This window comes from Phycomyces blakesleeanus (assembly GCF_001638985.1).
Source record: "Phycomyces blakesleeanus NRRL 1555(-) unplaced genomic scaffold PHYBLscaffold_34, whole genome shotgun sequence".
Taxonomy (NCBI): Eukaryota; Fungi; Mucoromycota; class Mucoromycetes; order Mucorales; family Phycomycetaceae; genus Phycomyces; species Phycomyces blakesleeanus.
In genome coordinates, this window is record NW_017265164.1 from 435,541 (window position 1) to 458,397 (window position 22,857).

The window sequence follows — 22,857 nt, forward strand, 5'->3', positions numbered from 1 at the left end:
TTATAATTATAATAAAGAGTATGTGTGCTTGTATGTATGTCAATATGTATATATGAAAATGATGATTGTTATATATTTGCTACTTCAGAAGCGGGAGTGCTAATGAGATAAATACAACCACACAATATCTGAGAGTATATAACGTACAGACATATATACATTTATACATACTCTGTTACAAATCATTGCGGTTGCTTGTACTTGAGATCATTTGAACAATTTGCAGTTATATTAACTCTTGGTTTATTGATTTTCATAGGTAAACTATCAAATCAAATATGTGTATTATATTGTCACAACAAGATCGATATGATGACTATGTATATTTGCTACTTCGGAAGCCCAGCAGGAGTTGAAAAGGGCTAATGAGACAACATTACACCAATATCTGATGAAGCGATCTTAACGACAATACATATACATATTGTATTGCTTTATACAGTAGTGCTGTTTTTCTGAACAGTAAAATCATTGAAGATGATGTAACTTACCAATCCTTCTTTACCTTTGCTGCTTTAGGTTTGTTAATTGCTCCTTCCTAAGTGTTGGACGCACAACTGGGAAAGGTTATTGAAGTTTGGAAGTCGGAAAGTAGAAAAAGGTTTCTTTAGATAATGCAGTTTGAGTTGGTGTTTGTGCATTTGAACCTTTATACTTCTTTAATGTTTAATAAAAATTACACTTTAAAAATCAAAAGCCTTTATATATATATTAATTTCTCATGTTCATCTACGAAACACCAATGTCTTTTACATATATATTATAGTCGATAGGTCTTTCCCCTGTCCTTATTTTTTCTTATTCTTCTGGTACTATTTTTCTCGCGTTGTTTTATACAATATAACAATTTAGAAATATATATATATAGTTTATTTTATTATTTTATATGCTTTGGCCAATAAACCCGACATCTGATAAAAAAGATAACTCGAGCATGATTATGATGGAAAAGAAACATAATGTTAAGGGTCTACGGATATAGATTATGAAATGATGTAGAACTTTTTGGATATTTTGTTCAGAGAGAATCAGTCAGAACATAACACATGTATTTTTTTTTTATAATCATTGCTGGATACAATCTTGCCAGAGAAATCACCATCAGATTTCTTGATTTCTGGTCCTAAATGAATTACACTTTAACTTCTTTATGGTATATATTCTATAAATTAGATAGAATAAGATATTGAGATATATTATTATTAAACCCTATTAGTTACGTTAAAGTAGCTAGCAAAGTCTCAAACCGAAACATAAACTCTAGTATTGTTTCTGTTTTTATTAATATGCTTCACTTCTCTCTAGGATCATGACTTAATATCCTATTGCGGATAGACAAGTTTTTTTTTCTTGGTAGAAGATTTGGTTGTTGTTTTTTGGAACAAAATAAATAAAATAAAAGAAGAGGATGGACAATATGCAAATTAAGCAATCAAAAGATGTGTAGATTGCCTATAAATATGTACACGAAAACAATGATTTTTTTTATTATATATTAAATTTTATTAGAATGATCACTTGCAGATAACCTTTATACGTTTGAGATGTCGAAGACGATCTTCTGGAGGGGGGTCTGCTATCCAATTAGCTACATCTGTGCCTACATTATTGTTCGGGCCTGCTGACTGGAGAGCCAAAACTCTGAGATCACGGAGGTCTTTGGCCCAATGTATGACAGTCTTGCTTGTATACCCACACAAAATATCTGCAGTAATCCAATCATGATATCCAATATCCCAATAATGTAAGCGTTGTAAGCCTTGTGACAGAATCCGAAGTGTTAAAGGGCCTTCTGATGGGCCAAATGTTCCGGCAGTTGATAAAGAAAGGAGATTCGGCAGAGTGGCACACAAGAGATGCGCGAGGGCAACTGAAGGAAGAACAGGACGTACAAAAGAGAGATTAAGTGAGACAAGCTGAGTGGATAGGGGAGTAAAGAGACGGTAAGGTTGATTGGGTTTCATGGATCGTCCCAGAATTACGCGCAGGATATCTTGGATAGAGTAAAAGTTTTCGTTTTCTTGGTCCTCTGGATCATATGTGTAGAAGTGGATGCTAGAGTTGTTGTGGTTATGGTCATAATCATTACTGCCACTTTCACCATTATTATCACTATTATTATAATTGTCAGTAATTTTATCTTCTATTGCATCCTCCCAGTCATCTGCTAACGAATCTTCATCGGCTGAAGAAATCTTAGGTCGTGCGTGTTCTGGACGAGCACGCCAGAATACTTGGATCAATTTATTTAAGGAAACCGACGATCCCTCTAGACAAAGATGTGTATAATGATCGTGACCACCGAATAAATACAAGAACTGATCGGGCAATCCGTTGTATCCCAAACGATGCAGCGCACTGAATTCTTGGAGGATAATTTCCTTGGCCGTCATTGGTAGAGCTGAAAAGTACCTAGCACATTTTCCAGGAGCAGAGGAATGCCATGTCTTGAGAGATTTGGCAATCTCATGCGCACAGATTACACGCAGACTTGTGAAAGTTCTTTTGGTAATGTAGCTAATGTCTTCTGTTTTACGTCGAGGAGTAGCAACGATAGGTTTTGGCAGCCAAGAAGGTGGAGGTGGGGGTCCGGCTGGAGCACGATGAGTCGCGGTTGATGCTCCAGACGTATCTGTAGCTGAAGCCATACTCATAGCCGTAACGGCGGCCGTGACTGCAGCTGCATTATGTGTAGATTTTTCAGGAGTTGATTCCCAAGAAAAAGTCCATTCGGCAGGTGAGTGAAAGGAAATTGGAGCACTTGATGTACCTTGGGCATCTTGGCGTTTTTGGCGATTCATTTCAGCTCGTCCCTGCTCAAATCGCATCTTAGCGAGTTTCGCAGTGACAGATATAGTTTGATGTTCGTCAGCATGTCTTTTGGTTTCTGCCGAGTGGTTGATTGTTGCTGTAGGAGCTGTATAGCCCTTGAGCTTAGTTTTGAGTTTCCTCCCATTTGGCATAACGACGATGACAATGGAAAGTCTTGCCTTGCCGCAGTCAATAGTTATATATATATTCTTTTATTTAATTTTATTTAATTTAATTGCTACTGACAAAATATTAACATACTGAAAAAAATAATTTTTTTTAAAAAAAAAAAAATGAAAAAGAAAGGTGTTTGAGAGCGGGAAACAAATGAAAAAATGAAGTCCTGTGTGGGGGCCCTTTAAGGTGGGTGCTAAAAAAAATAAATGCATGTATATATGAATATATTTATTTGCATGTCATTAGATAGAGGCAATTAGTATCAAAGCTTAACAACCACAGATAATAAATTCATTAATTCATTTCTACTTTTTTCTGTATATAAATAAAAAACAAAGCCTAAATTGAATTTAACAGATACTTTTTTCTTTTTGGCAGTGCAAGAAGTAAAGCATTTTAAAGCACAGCCGGAAAAGTCACGGATTGGAGTAAAGATATAAGATTATGCAGCAATCAATCCGGCTTACCTTTTCTCTTGTTATTGTTAAGATCATTATTATTAGCCATGGTAAAAATAAAGAAAGGTCCAAAATATATCTTTCCATAAAAGATTATCAATTGATGGATTGATGGATTGATGGATTGATGGATTGATGGATTGATGGATTGATGGATTACTGTTTGAAATCATTGTGCCTCAGAATCATACAGACCCCACCATACTACCGCAACATGGGTAGTATATAATATACGTATATACATATGAAAGAATGTCGTTGATGATTCTGAGGCCCTGAAGAAGATTAGTGTACATCGTGTACGCGTTGTCAACACATCGATGATCTATTAACCGTCATTAAAAAAAACAAACCTGTGTTTCCAAGAAAAGAAATGGTAAGCCTCTTTAATCCTTTTCTTATTTTACGAAGCAGCGTATTTTTGTCATGGTGCTATGCGTATATATGTGTGTACATGATGAATTTATTACAAATCAACCTTATCTACATTGCCTGACGCTTTGTGCTGAGAACATTGTTTACTGAATACACACATACACGCAAGCGCCTAAGCAATTGAAAAAATCTGTTTTTTTTTGGCTTTGATTGAATATTTGAAAACTAATCAATTGTTCAGAATTTAGACAATGTTTCATGTCTGCATGTAAAAATGAAAAAAGGAAGTGTGCTGAAGGATCTGGGTAAAACTTATGGAATGATACTTGTTTGGTCTGTCGTGTTGCAAAGGGGAATATTGTGCCATCAAATTGACTTCGACTCTCGTGCAACTTGTCAAGACGCGTGAAGGGGGGTTTTTTTTTGGGGGGGGGGATTGGAATATCTTTATTTGCTTGATGGCTTATAATGTCGAAGAGTTTCTATGAATATTCGGGGCCTTCATTTACAATCATCACACCATGCATGTATCATTTCTGGTCACCTGGATCCTTTAGTCCATTTTGATAATTCAAGATGTTTCAAGTACTTTGTTGAGTACTTTATATCTATCTACTTGCAAGCCAAATTTATAATTTCAATAAAATAAAATAAAAATAATGTTATATCATCAATGAATTCTTTTCAATGCAGTGCAAAAATACGTACATATATACACACCACTCTTTTACAATAGTGTACAATCGTTTTATTTTTATATCTTTCTTTCTAGTTTGTCCATTTTGCATTTTTTGGGATTCCAGTAATTTCACACGCCAGATCCCAGAATCGCTTTGCCTTTGTAAGATCCTTTGATTCCTCTGATCCCTCTGACAGTTCTCGCTTTTTCAAAAACTTGCCTGAAACGGCTTCAAGATCGGGGGTAGTTGCATAATATTCATAGTCTGCTGCGGCCTGTGCTTCCGATGTTGTGAAGCTCATAAGAGACAAAACGTACCGAAGCCCCATCTGTAGTATCCAAGGTGAATTGCGACTCAGTGCAGTAGTTGGAACAAATCCTGGGCAAATAGCAATTGTAGAAACATTATTGTTGTCTTCTGAAAGTAGCAGCTGTTCATTCAAGATGTTTGAGATCCAGACATTACCCAGTTTGGATAGCTTGTAAAAAAGCATGCTGTCCCAAACGATATGACCATCGAGATTGTCGAAATCGACGGTTTCAGGCATCGCAGAGAGAGCGCTGACTCTGCCTCCAGAAATCTTGGGATCGTGCAAGGATGAAGAGATCCATATGATCCGTCCACGACTAGTCTTGTCAAACAAAGGAAACAGTAGATGGGTAAAGTACAGAGGGGAAATTGCATTGACAAATATTGTTTTTTCAACGCGTTCACAGTCTGATGAGAATTCCAATGTCGGTGTTGTGAGTCCTGCATTGTTAATGAGCACATTGAGTGGCAATTTGAGAGCCTTGAACTGCTCAGCGGCTTCACGAACAGACTGAAGGTTGTTGAGATCCAAGAGGATTGTGTATAGTTTATTAGTGAGATCCAGGTTTTTGAGAATTTGTTTCGATGCCTTCTTTAGGCTGGCTTCATTTCTGCCAGTAATGACAACCGTGTGGCCTTTTGTGAGACATTCACGGGCAGCAGCAAGACCAAGACCACTGGTGCCACCGGTAATGAGGATGACTTTTGAAGACATTTGTAACCTTTTTTTTTCAAAAAAACAAAAAACAAAAAACCTATTTTATTTATTGCTTACTTTACTTTAAAAACATGCACTATTTATATATATATATGGCTTACATCAAAATACACCTGTATTTCAAGTTGAGTTCCGTATTTAGCTGTGGGCAAAAGTTCAGGAGAAGTGCATAGTACAATGGTCCCTCGATAATTTCAAGGCTCTGGCTGCTCCCCTTCTAAAAACAGGGCTAGACTTCTACGATCATTTTTGTCCTTGAATACTTAACGAAAGAGAATTTTAGTCAATCAAGTTATGATAATTCTTAGCTGGCAACTCTTTTTTTTTACTGTATATAGGGTTAATTCTAACAAAACATGCTTTGACACTCTCTCTCTACCTTCATCGGAAAATATATAATCTGCACTCGTTAATTTCATTCTTCAATAATTTCAAGGCACTTAGTCCCCCTTCCCCTTTGGTCTTGAAGTTATCGAGGGATTACTGTATGTTTGAAAAGAAGTTTAGTCAAATCAAAATATCACTTATATCGACCTCTCCAAATAAAGGTTTGAAGCCCAGGATCAATCTTCAATTTCAGAAGGTACTTATTTATCGTGATCAATCAAAAAGTAAGATCTGGTTTGATCAAAAGTGCAAATAAGACAATTAGGACAAGTAAAGTGCACGAATTTGATATGGAGGAAACCCCCCAATTGGGGTGTTCAAAAGCGCGAGATAATCTTACAAAGCGTCATTTAACACCGGAAGCACTGTGGATACATGAATAAATAAATAAATAAATAAATAAATATACATTGGATATATTTATGTAAAAATAACATCCAACAAATGCGAAGAATCTATCATAGAATATAGAACACCTTTCTTGATGTAGACCTGTGTCTACATCGACATGTTTTTCTTTACTGAATTGCCATGAAAGAATGGGCGTAGTTCCGCTGACTATAATATATTCGGGGATCTCTTTGGGGATATCATGTTAGTCTGATCTATCTTGTTGTCGTTCTTGGCCTCGGAGTCTCTTGCTGGGAATGAGAAATTTCTGGGTCTGTTCTGGAGATAGTTCGCTGATACCAGCCATAGTTTGTTTACGGTACGGAGGTTAGAAAGGTATAGAGATGACTATAGTAGAAAATCTTATTTATTATATGATGTTGTCTGGGTTGGCCTTCCATTCAATTCGATTTGGAATGAAGAGACGTGCTCAAGAATGTCGCACAACCATATCTGAGAATATAGTACTACCTTAAAGCCTTACGTTCATGTTAATATTTCAAGCACCAAATGAATAAAGCATAATTTTTTTTTCAAGTCTAAAATTGTTGCAGAGGACATGGGTTGTTCTGGCCATTTTTTATTGCCTGAATCATTAGAAGAAACCCGTTTGTTACTATCTGCTATTGGCTGGCTGTGGCTGCCCCATATTATGCCTTATCCCTAACACCCCATTTGAGCTGTACGTATAACTCTCTTACTCGGCCGAACGAAAGTTCATATCTTACCATATACCAAAGATAAGATCGCCCTCACAATATTAAAATTATAACCCGAGAATGAAAGTGCGGCTAGGAAGCCTATAACCACATCTGAAGTCGGAGTGGAGTCTACAGCAGCTGTGTTAGGAGCAACACACAATGTATGGAGAGAATCGTTTATCACGTGCTTTTTTATTTTTATTTTATATTCATCTTTCTCTCTCTTCTACACTTACGCTCTCTCTCTCTCTCTTTCTCACACTCATACACACACACATAGAAAGGTGGGTATAATTTTAAGCAATTGAAGTAGGTCGCTTTCCTTTTCTCTTCATTATTTATGTAGAATAGGTATATGATATGATATGATATGATATGATATGATATGATATGATATATATATATATATTTACGTCATGCATCTCATAGCCCCGTGATAGGCGAGACTATGAAAGAATATCAGAGAAATTGATTCAGAATACATATATAAATTTAAACTGCTTATTAATATTTATCTATCTCCTCTATCAAATAAACCACTTGTTCTTGACCAAAATAATAGTAATAAAGGATTGCACAATTATAGAGATATGTTATATTTATATATATAATATAGATCTACTCAATTGATAGTAAAACATAAATAAATAAATTAAATAAATCAGTCAGTCAATCAAATTAACAAAAATTATAACCACTAAATAAATAAAATAAAATAAAATAATATATATATATATGGAAAATAATATGCCAGCCAAACAATATCCTTCAACTGGATCTTCGTTATACCCGCCGTTATTTTGGATACACAAAGCCAATGACCAAAGACCCAAACTTTCTCTCGAACAGCTCCCAGCCGAACTCCAGACACATATATTCGTTCTTGCCCAGAATCCAGAGCTTGCAACAGTATGCACCAGCTTCTGGGAATTATCGTTTTCTCCTCTAGTAAGAGCCCAATATCTCCTTCTACGATTTGGTAAAGATGCCGCACTTGGCGAAAGAGCAATGAGCTACAGGATTGCGAATCTCAAAGTCATCGACAACCTTTTGAAATTGGGCTGCAATCCACGAGCAGACGGCGATTGGCTGTACTGGAGAGCATGTACAAAACACAATGTACATCTCTGCAGACTAATCCTGGCTGCCGCACAACCCACCCCAAAGATACTTGGACACTTTTTGAATGTAGCAGCAATGAAAGGCGCGATAGAAATTATCGATTTGCTGGTAGAGGAGTACGGTGCAGACGTCCACCAGCCAAATAACGAAGATCTTGTTCTTATGCTCGCCTGTGCAGAAAACCAAGTCTCGGTCGTACGGCACCTGATGAGAAGATATGGGTGTAATGTCCATGCAAACCGTGAACGACACCTAAGACGTGCCTGCCTTCAAGGACATCTAGAGCTCGTGGAGTTGCTGCTCGACGGTGCATACGTACACGCATACAACGACGCCGCACTTCAGAATGCAGCACACAAGGGTCATTCTGCAATTGTCAAACGGCTGTTGGAAGCTGGTGCAAATCCACAGGCCAATCAAAACGCACCTCTTCAATATACCATAGCTGTGGATGATGAACTTTCTGTTCGATATTTACTTGATGCAGGGGCCGATCCGCATTGTGATCAGGAATGGCCCATTAGGCACGCCTGTCGACGAGGCGCTACAAAAATAGTAGAGTGTTTGCTTGATCATGGTGTGGATCCAGACGTGGCCAAGGGTATGCCTCTGCGGGAAGCCCTTCGATCCAGTAGTTATCAGACAGCCCAGTTTTTATTGAATCGCAAGGTAGATCCTAATAGCACAGGAGCTATCAGAGGAATTTGTAATGCTGTCCGGAGGAATGATCTTGAGCTTGTCATGTTAATGGCAAGGTATGGTACTCGCCTTGATCACCCAGAAATACTCATATCTGCCCTCTCTCCATGTCAGCCTACTAAAGGGAACATCAGGAATTTTGTCAAGGAGTGGTGTCAAGAACAAGAAGAGAATATTCTCTAAAAACAAACATAATATGGGTATTTCCTTTACTCTTATTCTTCTTCTTCTTCTTCTTCATAGCTCTAACTATAATCATAGTCATCATAATCATCATATTGTACCATAACATCATTATCACCATTAAATACATAATTATTGCACATTAATCAATGATACTGTTTCATTCCACTTGTAAAAAAAAGAGTTTCTTCTGTTGGTGATGTAGCTATATTGATGTTTATATACACACTATTCATACACTATATTGGATGTGAGTATAAAAGAAAGAGAAAATAAGCGGGTAATTATATGTAGATATGTATAGATACGTTTGTGTGTGTATGTGTATAAATGTGTATTTTAAGCTCTTGGTTGAATCAAATGTATTGCTCCAGAAAACCTAAGGATTTTTTTTTAAAAAAATAAATAAGATAGACCGTTTGTTGTTGGGTATGATAAATAACTTACCTAGCCTTGTCACTGTAGTGCTGGGATGTAACACTCATTGCGTTTGTTCCAGTATGTCCAATGTGAGACCCAAACCGTGCCTACCAGAATTTTTTATAAGCCTCTTTACTATATTTATTTGTTCTCTATCTCTCTAAATAAAATTATAAAGCTTTTTTTTGATTGCATAAATAAAAATTACCAAACTAGGTGTATTATAAAGACATTGAATTGAGTCTTTCTGTATAATCCATCGATAAACCCGTCCATTCTCTGATTAATGTATGTGTTTTTATAGCAGAGCAAAGCAAAGCAAAGCAAAAACAAAAAAGGGTGGTGAGAAGAATTATTTTAGCTCAAAATACTTGCCAAATAAAATGAAGCATATAAATGTTGTTGCTAACCTTGTTCTGACATTGGCTCTCCTACCCAAAGGCTTACTTCCTTGTCTTGTTCATGAAAAGCAATTGATGTACCAAGACTACCGGATGTCTCACGCCCGTCCAACTGCTTGAGCAGGGCATGTCTCACGCCCAATTCAACAACAACTCCTCGATTGTCTTGTTGGGTATCCAACAAAAGAGTATTTGCATTATAAAGACGAACTACACCAGCTTGCCAGTGCTTATCAAATGCCACACGTGTCTCCTAAGAAATCCGCCCCATCCCACCCCAAAAACATCAAAACACAAAACACAAAACACACAATAGGCACATTTATAAGTATCAGTTCATTCACTTGATTAAACAAGAAAACTTTATGTTGTACACATTAAACTTACTTCTGATGGACTGGAAACTGCTAGGAATCCCTTTGTTTTCTCAGTCTTTCCCACCAAAACTATCCTGTGTATCATAGTTGTTGTTTTAATATAACAAAAAAAAGTCAAGGAAAGTTTAACAATAATAATAGCAAAACCCTTCTTTTTTTGTTTTTTTTTGGCTTACCTGCCAAATTGTTGAAATTCATTTGTGCCTGTCATGGTCCACCAAAGGGCTGGAGAAAACGAGGGAGATATTTTGAAACCATAGACTCGACCGGCCTGTTGCAGTTCGGAATGCTTATGACCAGGTGCTCCAATCAGCAATAGCCCTGCAGTGTGTGGTAGAGGGGGTATAAAGTCTATTGAACTTCCAAAATGCTCATATGGCATTGGCTGAGGGTTTGTGAGGACCCAATCAGGAAAGATATCTGATTTGGATACGTGGTCCCCTTTTCTTCCCAGGAATACATAAACAGCACCAGCCTATTACCCTCAGCCGCCAAAAGAAAGAAAGAAAAGAGCAGTACTATCGTTAATAGTAGTAATGGTAATGGTAAAAATCTTTGGCTTTGTCACTTTGAATTGTCCGAATGAACGATATAAAGACAAAGATAACGCACCTGAATTTGGTCAAGTACAGAGCAATAAGGGCATCCTATAACAAGGTCTCGATATCCATTTCCATCAAGATCCAAACCCATTATGCTGAGCCCAAGACCCTCAATGTGGCCCACCACAGCCTGGACCCGGATACGAATGTCTGGAGTAGACGAAAGGCCTTTTCTTGGATTTCCAAGAAAGATGTCTACGTGACCTTGAAGGTTATCTGAAAACGGTGCAGCTACAGCAAGATCATCGACCCCGTCTTGATTGAAATCAATAGTGGCCATGGACCAGCCAAATCGACCATGAGTGGCGTTGCCTTGCAAGACAACCTGGGATTGTTTCCGGATATCATTTATCTTGATGTGTTTGTCTTGCTGAGCTATCCTATTGAATCGTGCACGTGTGTCGTTGAGAATAAACACAGCACCAGCCATCAATTTAGGGGCACGAGAACGGTTACTTCTATCACTGCCACTACTACTGCTGCTGCTTCTACTACTATCACCACCACTGATTTCATAGTCATCATCATAATCATCATCATCCAGAGGAATAATATTGTCATGATAAGGCGCAGATATAGCCAGATCCAATTGACCATCGGCATCATAGTCACCTACTGCGGTTTCATGCCCAATTGCCACAGATGAGATCGGGAGTGAGAGGGTGACGACAAAAGGGGCTAGTGCAGAATTACTGCTCTTTTGGTCGGGGATACTTAATGGACTACAGTGTCTTATTCCCTCATTTTCTGCGGGTGTGTTGTCTGTAGCGCCGTCTTGGTATCTGAACAGTGGCTCGAGCGGTTTGAGTGGCGAATGTGATAAACTTGGAAAAGAAGGAATGTGTTTCTTGCCAGGGAGAGGGATATTGCATTGGTTGGTTGGGAGGGTGAGAGTGAGGATTCCCCGCTTGGGATCGTAGTGCTGGAGTGGCTGGCATATTGCAGAATATTCAGGGAGCTGTGTAACAGTTGCGCAACGAGGCTTGTCGGCCAGCAGATTGGTGCTGTCAAAGTATTGAGCACACAAGATGGTGTGATTCAAATTATCCGTGTTTTCAAATGCATGAACCATGTCACTATAACATTCAGCTACACTAGCTGACATATCTTGTAACCCTTTTTTTTTTATTAAAAAAAGAAAGGAAACAAAAAGAAGTGTTTTGTGAATGGATTTTGATTAGTTTAATATTATTGTATTTGATTCATCAATGATATATATATATATATACGTGTGTGTGTTTGTAGCCTTACCGCCTTTGTGGTAATCATTGAGTTGTTCGATCAAGAATGGACTCTGGGATCCATAATACGCAAACATATGATGACCTAATTTGGCGTCAAGTTTTGCGGCTGCAAATGCGGCAGTCATACAATGCTGAAGATGATCTTTTGTTGGGACAAGAGCGGTCTCGTTTGTGGCTTCGTAAATCCGCGCATATATGTTGATAAGATCAATGAGGGGTACTTGCCAAGTATCGCTCATGTATGACAGGCGACTTGAATGCCGCAAAGTGAATTCTGCCCCTGTGTCCGCTGCTTTGTGAGCCTCGTCTATGTTCCCATAGAAATCGTTCTGTGCCATTGCATGTATAAAGTATTCTTCTAATCCACCCAAGCTATGCCATTTTACATCTGCCACACCATGGGACATTATCGAAAACACAAATGCGATCAATCCCTATAAAGAATATAAATAAATATTTGAATACCAAAAGTACAAGGTTATCCAAGTAAGTAAGCAAGTATGTATGCTATATATTAAGATAGGTCGTACATTTATAAACAACCAAAAATAACAACAAAAACAAAGAAAAGAAAGTTGAATTCACCTGAACATGTGGTTCTGTCCACTCTGACCGTGGGTAGCTTTCTCGTACATATTCTACTGCAGACTTGATAAACGGCGGCCAATGTGCTTATAAGGACGATTATTATTAATATTATTATCATCACCTTTTGTCATCATTATCTTTAAAAGAATGATAATGATATACAATACAATACAATACAATAGAAAGCATTAATGTTTCAATTTACCATCCTCTGACTGTCGGCTGTATCCAAGGCAGTTGTAGCCCCTATTTGAAACGGCAAATGGAACATCAAAAAGAAAAACCCAAAAAATAAATAAATAAATAAATAAATCAGGCGGGGATATTAATATATATATATATATATCACACACCAATCGGGAAAAAACGATCCTGCTTGAGCAAACGTTGTGTGTTTGGTTACTATGGCTTTGTAAAAGGCCTCTATTGAAGACTGAGGATGGAATATCTCTAGTGATCGATGTGTAATCTCATTGTGAACAGACCTACAATTGTTTAGACATAAGTATGTCTATTTATTTATTTTTTATTTTTCTAAAAAAAAATAATAATAAGCAATGCTTACATTCCACAACCATGAGTCCATTGAGCCCAACATGCTGTCAATAGAATGACTGCTGATTGAATCTTCATGACCAAAATTGAGAACTAAAATAAAATAGAGAAGGAAGAAGAAGAAGAAGAAGAATAGATATATGATTGGAAATAAATAAAGATGCTATAAGAAAAATAAAATAAACAGAAAGGTAAAAACAAATATGGACCTGACTATCTTGGGTAAGAACTCAATTTCAGAATAGTTTAAAAAAAAATACAGCAGAAAAAGAGAGACAGGAACTCTATTAATGCTGATGAGACTTGTCTTGTCTTAGTGTAGCTCTTGGACTTGGTTAATAGTTATACACCAATTTACATATTAAAGTAATATATATATATTTTATCAATTTCTTCTTTTTCTCACACTTCTTTTCACCCACCCCTTTATTTTCAATTCATGATCTGACAGATGGGGGTTACGGTGTGCGGTGTACAAAGTACTAAGCAGGCGAATATTTGAATATTCTTGTACACCAAATCCAAGGACTAAAATCAATACATACGTATACTTCAAAATGCAGTATATGTCTATCTATTAAAACTTAAGCATATATTTGAGCATAAGGCTCATTATGTTAACAAAACTTACAGATAATGTTAGCTTACATTTATCAATGAGATGTTAATGCAAAGTAAACCAGCCGTCAAACAACCCTTAAAGTCAATTGGAATCATCAGTACATTTGCTTTTTTTTTTTAAAAAAAAAAACATGGACGATAAGTAGTTAATAGTTGATACGGCTAAAAAAATATGAATTACAGCTGTTATTAAGGCTTTTCTATGATATTCTTCCAAGAAATTCGTGTATATCTAAAAAATATATATATTGCGGAAAGAGATTAAGCTGTGTTATGAAAGCAAAATCTATCAACATCATAAAGGGAAGATTTTGCTTACAAGGTAAAGAGCCAAACACGAAACACAAAAAAAAACCATCATCTTGAAATATCGAATTCTTGCAGTAAGAATAAGAATTTTCATAATAAAGAAGTTGGCTTTTATTTATTACTATTAATAAAAGCAAGCTCAATAACGATAGTAATACATATAATAAGGTTTTGATATTCAGTGCCTATGGTCAGGAAATGCTTGGTAGAGAGAGTGTGTGTGTGTAATTGACTCTTATTCTAATCTACAGTTTCTTTCTTCCTTTTAATAAGTTACGTGAAATAGGCGAAAGTCATTGTAGAAGAATGAATTGACCAAAGCCAATTCATTTATACTAAGCTGGATTCATTACTTGCTGCAATTCTTTTCTATATTACGTTATATAAAATCAAATGGCAACTACCATGTCCACTGAGGATTTTCAATAATTTTGGTTAAGAGCTTGACCTTATCAATCAAAAGTTGAGGTGATGTTTCTACTCATTATAACGCAATCCCTTGTCCTACCACATTAAAAGGATCCTTTTTTTTTGTATGTTAACAGAAATCGTTATAACAATCATAAATTAGTTTGAGGACACAGACAAAACAGAAAAAAATAATATCATGAAGTACAACCTTTGATTGGTATATATATATATATATATCTTGGAAGGTGTTAATTGTAAAGTATCTGTATGTCTTGGCTAAATTCAATAAAACTCTACCTAAAGAAAAATATCCCACCCCAGTTAATCCTTTGCCAGCTCTTCTTAATACAGGCTCACATTTGATTTTGCTTACGTACATTGAACTGCTGTTGCAAAAAATCTATTTAGTTCAAGGTGCCGATTTGTGATACAGATAATCATTCTCTAAGAGCATCAATAACATTATAAGCAGTATTTATATTTTCAATTAATAAAGTGCTGATAAGCTACATCAACCGTTTGAACATGATAAAAAAAAAGAATTTGAATAATTCTATTTGATGTGAACAGGCTAAAAAGTTCAAAGAGCTCTGACTGGTTAAGATTCTTCCATTATCACTTGGATTAGAAATATGATTATGATTTTTATGGAAGATATGGTACTAGGAGCACTTCTTTATTCAATATGGATTTGAACTAATTTGAACTTTTTTTTTAAAAAAAAAATGGTGTTCTCCAGCATACGGAGCAAAGTCATCCCAAGTAGAATGATTTTTCAACCTAGATGTGGAAATATTAACTCAGAAAGCAGTCAACTGTCCAAAAACGCAAGAGCAAGAAGCTACAACTAAAATGCCCTCTACAAGTTGCAAATCATAAAATTAAAAATATGTAAAATAATGACTAAATACGAGTATATTATTGGGTGAACAGCATAAATAGGCACTGCTAAAAAAAAAAGACTCCTTGATAATAGAAATATCACAAAATATGTCAAGAAAACATCCTTACAAGAAAAAAGAAAGAAAGAAAGCTTAATACACAATTTGCTTATCTGATCAGACATCTTAAATATTGTAAATACAAAACTTGTTTATTTTATCAGCATATTTATATTTATATATATATATATATCTCAACTTATATGTCGCACAGGAAATACAATCAACCAATGTATTTTCTCCTTTGTTCTTTCACATGACAATCTCTAAAGATCTTCAACTCAAAGAAGAAAGAAGCACTGAGCCTCTCCAATGCATTCTATCGAGGATGCTTGTAGGTCTTGTTGATGAATGTGGCAATCAATTGAGGGTGGAGGAGGAATTAGCTTTCTTCAGACTTGCATTTGGAGATCTTAATGTGCTCACCAACCAACATAATCAAATTTCTTTTAAAGTAAATAGAGACAAGAGTGTATAGATTGAGGCTAATTGAGCAATCTCTTCTTTTTCTATTTGTTAATATTAGCATCCTGCATTCATTGGAAAAAGTGTTTTGAACTTGGCTGTATCAAACTTCCTTTCAACAGAATACCAATGGATAGACCAGGAGAGGATGGAGCAAATGCATACTCTTATATTCTCAAACGATAAGCTTTACGAGATGATCGAGATTTTCTTTGAATTTGATAAATACCGTGTTGATACCAGCTTGCACGACAATACCGTATTGATAGTCGATGCTTTTATTGGCATACTTTATGAACATCATGAGTATTCGGCTGTTGAACAATGGATAACTTCTCTCTTGAAACTATTCTGTCCAGTGATATTTAAGCTTTTACCTAGAACACTATACAATCGGCTGTTTGGATTGGAAAATGAAGAGAATGATGTTTCTCTTTTGAAAAAACCTGAAACAACCGAGAAGTTCTTAAACTATGTTGTTCGTGGAAAAGGGGATATTAAAGCGATAAATATCGAGACTGTACTACCAGCCCCATTGTCCGGGTGGAGCGTGGAGATCAAATACAAACTATCGCCCAAAGCAGAATGGTATATACATAGCCGCCATGGTCCCAGTAAGAGGAAGGCGCGTGAACTAGCTATAGTAGATATCGTGTCGTATTATTACAAGAACCCAGAAATGATCCACAGTCATCACCTACCGTCTCTCAATTCCCGTGACAGCCCTGAAAATGTATTACTCATACCATACGAAGACTATTATGACATAGAACTTTCTCTCAAATCTCTTATGATCTTAAAGCCGGTTGTGAAAAAAGAAGATATTTTGGAGGGAGCTGGTTACAAAAGGAGAATAATGTTTTTGGATGCTGACGACAACGACAACGATTTGATGGTTGCACTGCTAGGTGACTTATTGGCAAAGGATATTGCAGAAAAGCTAAGTGTTGAGGAGAGCTTATCGAAGAATGACTCCTACAATCCTAATAAGGAACCAAGCATATCCCAAAACCTATCTCCTCGCTCTACCAATTATATTGATCCTTGCTACATTACCGAACCTCCTGATTCATCTATCAGAGATATTAAGCATGATATATCCACTTTTAGCGTGTACAAACAAGAAGATCTTGACAGTGTAAAAGCGGCAATTGCTCAGAGGCCTAGATTAAAAAGGGCTTTAAACGATAATACTCGACAAAGACAGCCAAAGGATTACATTGAGAGGATCAAATATATATTAGGCGCTGATATAACAATATCTCTAGAAAGCTTTGGGCCCCAGCATTCACTTTTATTTAAAGCTACATGTCTCTTCAGATTAAGTAAATTTGAAATCATCACAAAGGCAGTGCTGTCTAAGAAAAGCGAAGCTGAAATGCAAGCTTACCGAAATTTGATCGATCTTTTGAAAGAGCAAAATAATGATGGACTACTAAAATAAAGTAAAATAAAACAAACCAGGTTTGCAATGTTTTTGCTTCATAATTTATGAACCAGTAAAAGTATTCATGTGAAGCCCAATCATCTACACACACACACACACATATATATATATATACAAAAAAATTGTCATACTAGTAATCAGTCCAACATTGTTTATTCATCCAGTATGTGCAGTAAATCTATTCCACTCAATAGGCATAACTACTTTATCTGATATTGGTTCTAGGGGAGAATGTATATACTTTGGGGATAGGCACTTCTAGTCAATTAATTGTTGAATACAAGTCTAATGAAAAACATTAGTACGACTATATATACATAAATCAAATACGCAAAATATTACGACCATTATAAGAATAGGCTTTAATGTAAGAGTTTCGATAAAATGCTCATAAAAAAAACAGTCTTAAAGTATCGTATACATGGATCAATGTAGACTATCAAACATTTTCTGCCACGTATGTTCATTACTAAACCATTTTCCAGTAATCGTATGACGCTCTAAACTTCCGCACTTCAGCATAACGTATCCATCAGGCAGACTATCGCTCCAATTCTTTTTTGTAAAATAGCCAACATCAGTATACGGAACCGTCATATTCTTAGAGGAGATCCGACTACTCTTAAAACTACTAAAGTACTTGATAGCCATCTCGCTTTCGTTTCGTGCTAGATTCCAAACCTCAGAAGACCATTCATCTCTGCAAAATTTATTGTATACTGTGTAGAACCAACTCGTTTTCTTGTATATTTCCAAGAACCCGTTCTGGGCGGACTCATTGTCTATTTGACGATCGCAGTAAGGACTTTTCTCGAAAAGATTCTCGGGTATACAAATAAGATTTATAGTCTGGCTATCAATGTTGGCATTTAGAGATGTGGTAAATAAGACTTGGTGAAGTTGAAGAGTCTGAAGGTGAGTGTAAGACATGTCAATAACAAGACTTCCTGTGTTTTCAGAGATATCACCAGACACCGTAGATTTGCTAAGGCACATGTGCTTCAATCTCCTGCACCGAAAAGAAATATATTCAAGTATGCTAGCAGAAATAGATAGCTTTCCGATAATTAGCATACGTAGCGAATGTATATTTGAAGCTGTCAATGTAGATGTAGATGTAGATGTAGATGTAGGTGCAGATGCAAATGCAAATGAATCAGGACCAACAGAGAGTAGCCCAGAATCTACTTTTAGTCTTTTGAGAGAGACGCAGTGATCCAGAAGAACGTCCAATGCAACAGAAGAACGATGGACATCAATGTATATGTCAACCAAACAAGGGTAATAATCCATGGACTCCGTGATTATCCAATTTCTAGAATAGCTGGTACATTCTTTAATATAAAGTGTCTCTAAAGTCTTTGAATACGAATTAAAAGACTCTTTGATAACATCTCGGATTGTAACAGCAGTGTTTATATACGAATAGGCAAAGTAATCGATGTATCTGACTGGAATATCAAAGAAACGAAATAATTTCCAAATGATAGGTTCCAGTTGCCTTGAATTCTCTTCGACGTTTATTTTGACTGTGCTCAAGCGTTTTAGGACAGCCGAATCCATTCTGAGCATCAATTTGGACTGGCTGGCAAGTTCATCAGACGTATCGTTGTGTTCAAAGGTCAACTCCTCCAGTACTTGTAGATTTGGATATTTGAAAGCAAAGTAATACAACCATCCATACGTTGAATTCCGGACATTAAAATGTATGCTTCTTACGCTGGGTGCTGGTGTTACGTCGGTGATTCTCACAAGATCGTCTGCTGTGAGGACAGGAGGTTGTACGTCTAGTCTGATGCTCTCCAGGTGAGGCATATAATCATGGATCTTATCAATATCTTCCAATGTAATGGACGGCGAAATGACTACACAATCTTGATCTAAGCTCAATATCTTAAGGTTTGGTAAAAAAGGGAATACGCGCATAAATTCCCTAATCGGATCAATGTCTTCCCAGTCAGACAGATCTACGTGTAGCTGTGTAAGAGATTCCCATAATCTCCAATCTGCCTGTGTCCCAAAGCCGTCTTCGCTTATAGAAGAATTCGAGCAGTAAAGGCGATCTAGGTTTGGCAATAGCTGCTGAATAAGAAGAAGCTGGTCGTCGGCAATACATATATTCCCGTTCAAAGTTAAGGTTCGGACATGCCGGCCGTTTCTTTTGTAAACACTGTGTTTAGCTGATGCTATATTACAAATTCCGTCCAGAGAGTTTTGGCAAGATATATTAATATTATTCCACAATGATTCTTCGAGAACTGTCTTCCATGAACTGAATGCATCGATACAATTGATCTTGTCTTTGTAAAAAAGAAACTTTACAATTGTAACGATAATCTCGAACGGAAGATCCTGTGCAAGCATTTTTATATACAGTACCGAAAAGAAATGTTTCGCCCATTTTAACATCCGCCATGAATGGTAAAGAAGATATCACAACTTCAAATCCCTTTCTAAAGATGTACAATACGTATTGAAATATAATACTTGGAACAATAAAAGTGAAAAACATATATATTAATAATGTAAAAAAAGATACAGTTTTAATAGCGGATTTGCTTAAATTTCTTTTTCTTAAGTAAGGCCAATCGATTTGGCATATTCAAGCAGCATCTTCTACAAGTTTTTGCTGATATTTTGTTCCACTCTTCCAACAAAGCAGCCTTCAGCTCATTCAGAGAATTTGGTCTGGGGCGTCTTGCTCTGATTCTGTGATCAATGATTCCCCATATATTCTCAATGGGGCTAAGGTCAGGGCTGTTTGGTGGCCATTGCAAAACATCAATACCATGTTCTTTCTTGAACTTTCCTGCAACTTTTGATTTATGCGCCTTGGCATTATCTTCCTGGAACTTGTAGCTACCGCTGCTAGGTACAGGAAGAGCATGCAAGAATGGAAGAAAATGGTCTCGAAGAACTTCTACATATCTTGGACCATCCATGTTTTCATCTACGAAAACAAGTGGACTAAGTCCTCCTGACCAGACACACCCCCAGACCATAACCGATCCACCATTTCCTTGCACCTTTGGGACAAAGTGATCCGTATCAAACCTCTCACCAGTTTTGCGCCAGAGCTTTCTGCTTGAATTTTTCTTATACAGCACAAATGACGACTCGTCACTCCAGATAACTGTTTCCCACTGTTTATTCCAGCCTTTCACGGTTTTGTACCAAGCTCGGCGTTTGACACTGTGTGCCTTGGTAAGAAAAGGCTTTGACACAGGTTTACGACAAAAATAGTCCATGCTGTGCAAAGCTTTACGCATGGTAACCTTGCTGACATTCTTTCCCGTGTCAGCACTAGCATCATCAACAAGATCATCCAACGTTGACCACCTGTCTTTTTTGAGATTCGAGACAATACGTCTTTTGTCTCTAGGTGTGAGGATCTGTGGTCTTCCAGAAGACTTTCTGTTATCGGCAGTTCCTCTTTCTTTATATCTCTTTAAAAAATATCGAACTGTTGATTTGGGTACATTCAGCTTGGCTGAAATGCTGGCAACATTATTTCCATCAAGTTGAAGACCAAGGATCTTTCCTTTCGTCAAATCTGAAAGCACATTATAGGGCCCACGAGAGTTATTCTTTTGTGTGTTTGGCATTATGGTAGATTTGTTAATTAGTTTTTTAAGACGTTGAAAAATATAAAATATAGGTTATAAAGCAAAGGTGCAAATAGCGCGCCAGGGTGCGAAACATTTCTTTCTCAGACTGTATAAAAAAGATATAAAGAAAAAGAGACCAGTTTATTATTCTCAAATGATAGTAACTTTGATTTCTTTATTGTTTTATTCAATCTGTGCAATGTTACATAACAGTAACGAATGACGGTCCAGCTTCTGATCTCTTCCTTACTCTTACAATGACAAGGAGTTACACCCTCAAAAAAATGATACTTTTGTCCCATATGTTTACCGTATTTTTCTTTCTTTCTTCTTCTGAAAGTAAAACTCGACAAATCCTAGTGTTTAATTGAATAAATTATGCTTACATATTATTATTATTTTCAATTTATATTTCTACCTACTTTTAAAATATTGATAGCCAAAACCTAATTGTAAGCACTGTTCTTCTTTACTATATACTGTTATTACAATAATGTTACCATAAAGGAAAAATTGCTCAGTATATATCACAGTCAGTGTTTGATTTAATTAGATGGTGTCGTTAAGAGCATCCACAGCCGTTTATATAGACCTGAAGCTATATATTTTTAGTGCTCGAATGTTTTAGTGATGGGCCAAATTTAGATATCTGTTAAATAATTGTCCAAAAAAAATTGGTTAAAACATTTATTTAGACAAACCACTGTGGATGAAAAAATCTAAATTTTCTATTTAAATTTACAAATTCAGTGATTTTACACAAACTGCTGTGGATACTCTTAGTACAGTGGTCCCTCAATAATTTCAAGGCTCTGGCGGCTCTCATTCTTAAAAACAGGGCTAGACTTTCACAACTCTCGTTAATTTCACTTTTACGATCATTTTTGGTCTTGAATCCATAACGAGGAAGAATTTCCGTCAATCAAGTTATGATAATTCTTAGCTGTCAGCTATTTTTTTATTGTATATAGGGTTACTTCCAGCAAGACATGCTTTGACACACTCTCTCTCTACCTTCATCGGAAAATATATAATCTGCACTCACTAATTTCTTTCTTCGATAATTTCAAGGCACTTGTGCAACTATCCAACTTAACCATCTATGTTTTTAGATTCGTTTCAATTTCTTCTTTGAAATTTTTATACTAGGAGCTTTGGTCCCCCTCTCCTCGTGGAGCATTGGCCTATGTTAAGCCCTATGTATCTTTTCCCTACTGCTAATAGTGTGTGGCACACAATTACCAAGTAGTATAGGCTTTATATTTTATTTTTTGAGCAATAGCAAGTAAATTTAGAACACGTGACAGATGAGAAGGGCTATGTCACAAGATCTCTTACTTTTGAACACTCTAAATTGATGCCTTTTGGAGTGTCTGGTTTATGTATTCAACTAAAAAAAAATGTACTTTTAGAAACAGCTCGTATTTTTGCTATTGGGCATTTAAAGAGCTTATTGAAGTGGTGCAAGTTTCCCGAATTTCAGGGTTCTATGCTTTTTGAGAGTGAAAAGATCGGATATTTTGATCAAAATTCGAGTAATTGTAATATAATAAACCTCGAAGAGGTGGATCACAATGTGTCTCACCAGGTTACTTAAAGCCAAAAAAAAAACATTGCTTATTTGATTCGATTTTTAATTTTCTATAATTGAAAAGCTATGATTACCATTGGTGTGCATTTGCATATGCTTGTAGAAATCTTAAAAAATATCATTTCCAGTACACTCATATTTAATCAACCATAGAAAAGGTTCATTTATACAAAGGCTCCGTGCTTCAAACTAAAATAGTCTCAAGCGAACCAAAGCTAGACTATGAACCTCAAAGTAATAAGTGGAATCATACTATACAGTACTGTA

The 22,857-nt window shown here is 36.4% G+C and overlaps 5 protein-coding genes across 5 annotated transcripts; 1 reads left to right on the forward strand and 4 right to left on the reverse strand.

Moving 5' to 3' along the window:
- Window positions 1-1,469: 1,469 nt before the first annotated feature.
- On the reverse strand, window positions 1,470-2,963 carry PHYBLDRAFT_80589 (hypothetical protein; the record flags this gene model as incomplete). The annotated part of the gene is made up of 1 exon (XM_018443596.1): window positions 1,470-2,963. One exon carries the CDS (start codon window positions 2,961-2,963, stop codon window positions 1,515-1,517), a length of 1,449 nt encoding a protein of 482 aa, XP_018284774.1. The 3' UTR covers window positions 1,470-1,514.
- Window positions 2,964-4,589: 1,626 nt separating this feature from the next.
- Window positions 4,590-5,525, reverse strand: PHYBLDRAFT_73545 (hypothetical protein; the record flags this gene model as incomplete). Its single annotated transcript, XM_018442873.1, has 1 exon — window positions 4,590-5,525. The coding sequence occupies one exon, from the start codon at window positions 5,523-5,525 to the stop codon at window positions 4,590-4,592; it is 936 nt and encodes a 311-aa protein (XP_018284775.1).
- Window positions 5,526-7,753: 2,228 nt separating this feature from the next.
- On the forward strand, window positions 7,754-9,010 carry PHYBLDRAFT_73546 (hypothetical protein; the record flags this gene model as incomplete). Its single annotated transcript, XM_018442874.1, has 1 exon — window positions 7,754-9,010. One exon carries the CDS (start codon window positions 7,754-7,756, stop codon window positions 9,008-9,010), a length of 1,257 nt encoding a protein of 418 aa, XP_018284776.1.
- A 15-nt stretch (window positions 9,011-9,025) lies between these two features.
- On the reverse strand, window positions 9,026-13,314 carry PHYBLDRAFT_183810 (hypothetical protein). The gene is made up of 12 exons (XM_018438838.1): window positions 13,208-13,314; window positions 12,996-13,127; window positions 12,848-12,888; window positions 12,640-12,725; window positions 12,062-12,488; window positions 10,821-11,926; window positions 10,385-10,683; window positions 10,219-10,282; window positions 9,841-10,084; window positions 9,639-9,709; window positions 9,458-9,537; window positions 9,026-9,389 (listed from the first exon to the last, which is right to left on the reverse strand). The coding sequence occupies exons 1-12, from the start codon at window positions 13,273-13,275 to the stop codon at window positions 9,350-9,352; spliced, it is 2,658 nt and encodes an 885-aa protein (XP_018284777.1). The 5' UTR covers window positions 13,276-13,314; the 3' UTR covers window positions 9,026-9,349.
- Window positions 13,315-17,302: 3,988 nt separating this feature from the next.
- PHYBLDRAFT_73549 (hypothetical protein) lies at window positions 17,303-19,755 on the reverse strand (the record flags this gene model as incomplete). Its single annotated transcript, XM_018442875.1, has 2 exons — window positions 17,303-17,472; window positions 17,862-19,755. The coding sequence occupies 2 exons, from the start codon at window positions 19,753-19,755 to the stop codon at window positions 17,303-17,305; spliced, it is 2,064 nt and encodes a 687-aa protein (XP_018284778.1).
- Between the last annotated feature and the right edge of the window lie 3,102 nt (window positions 19,756-22,857).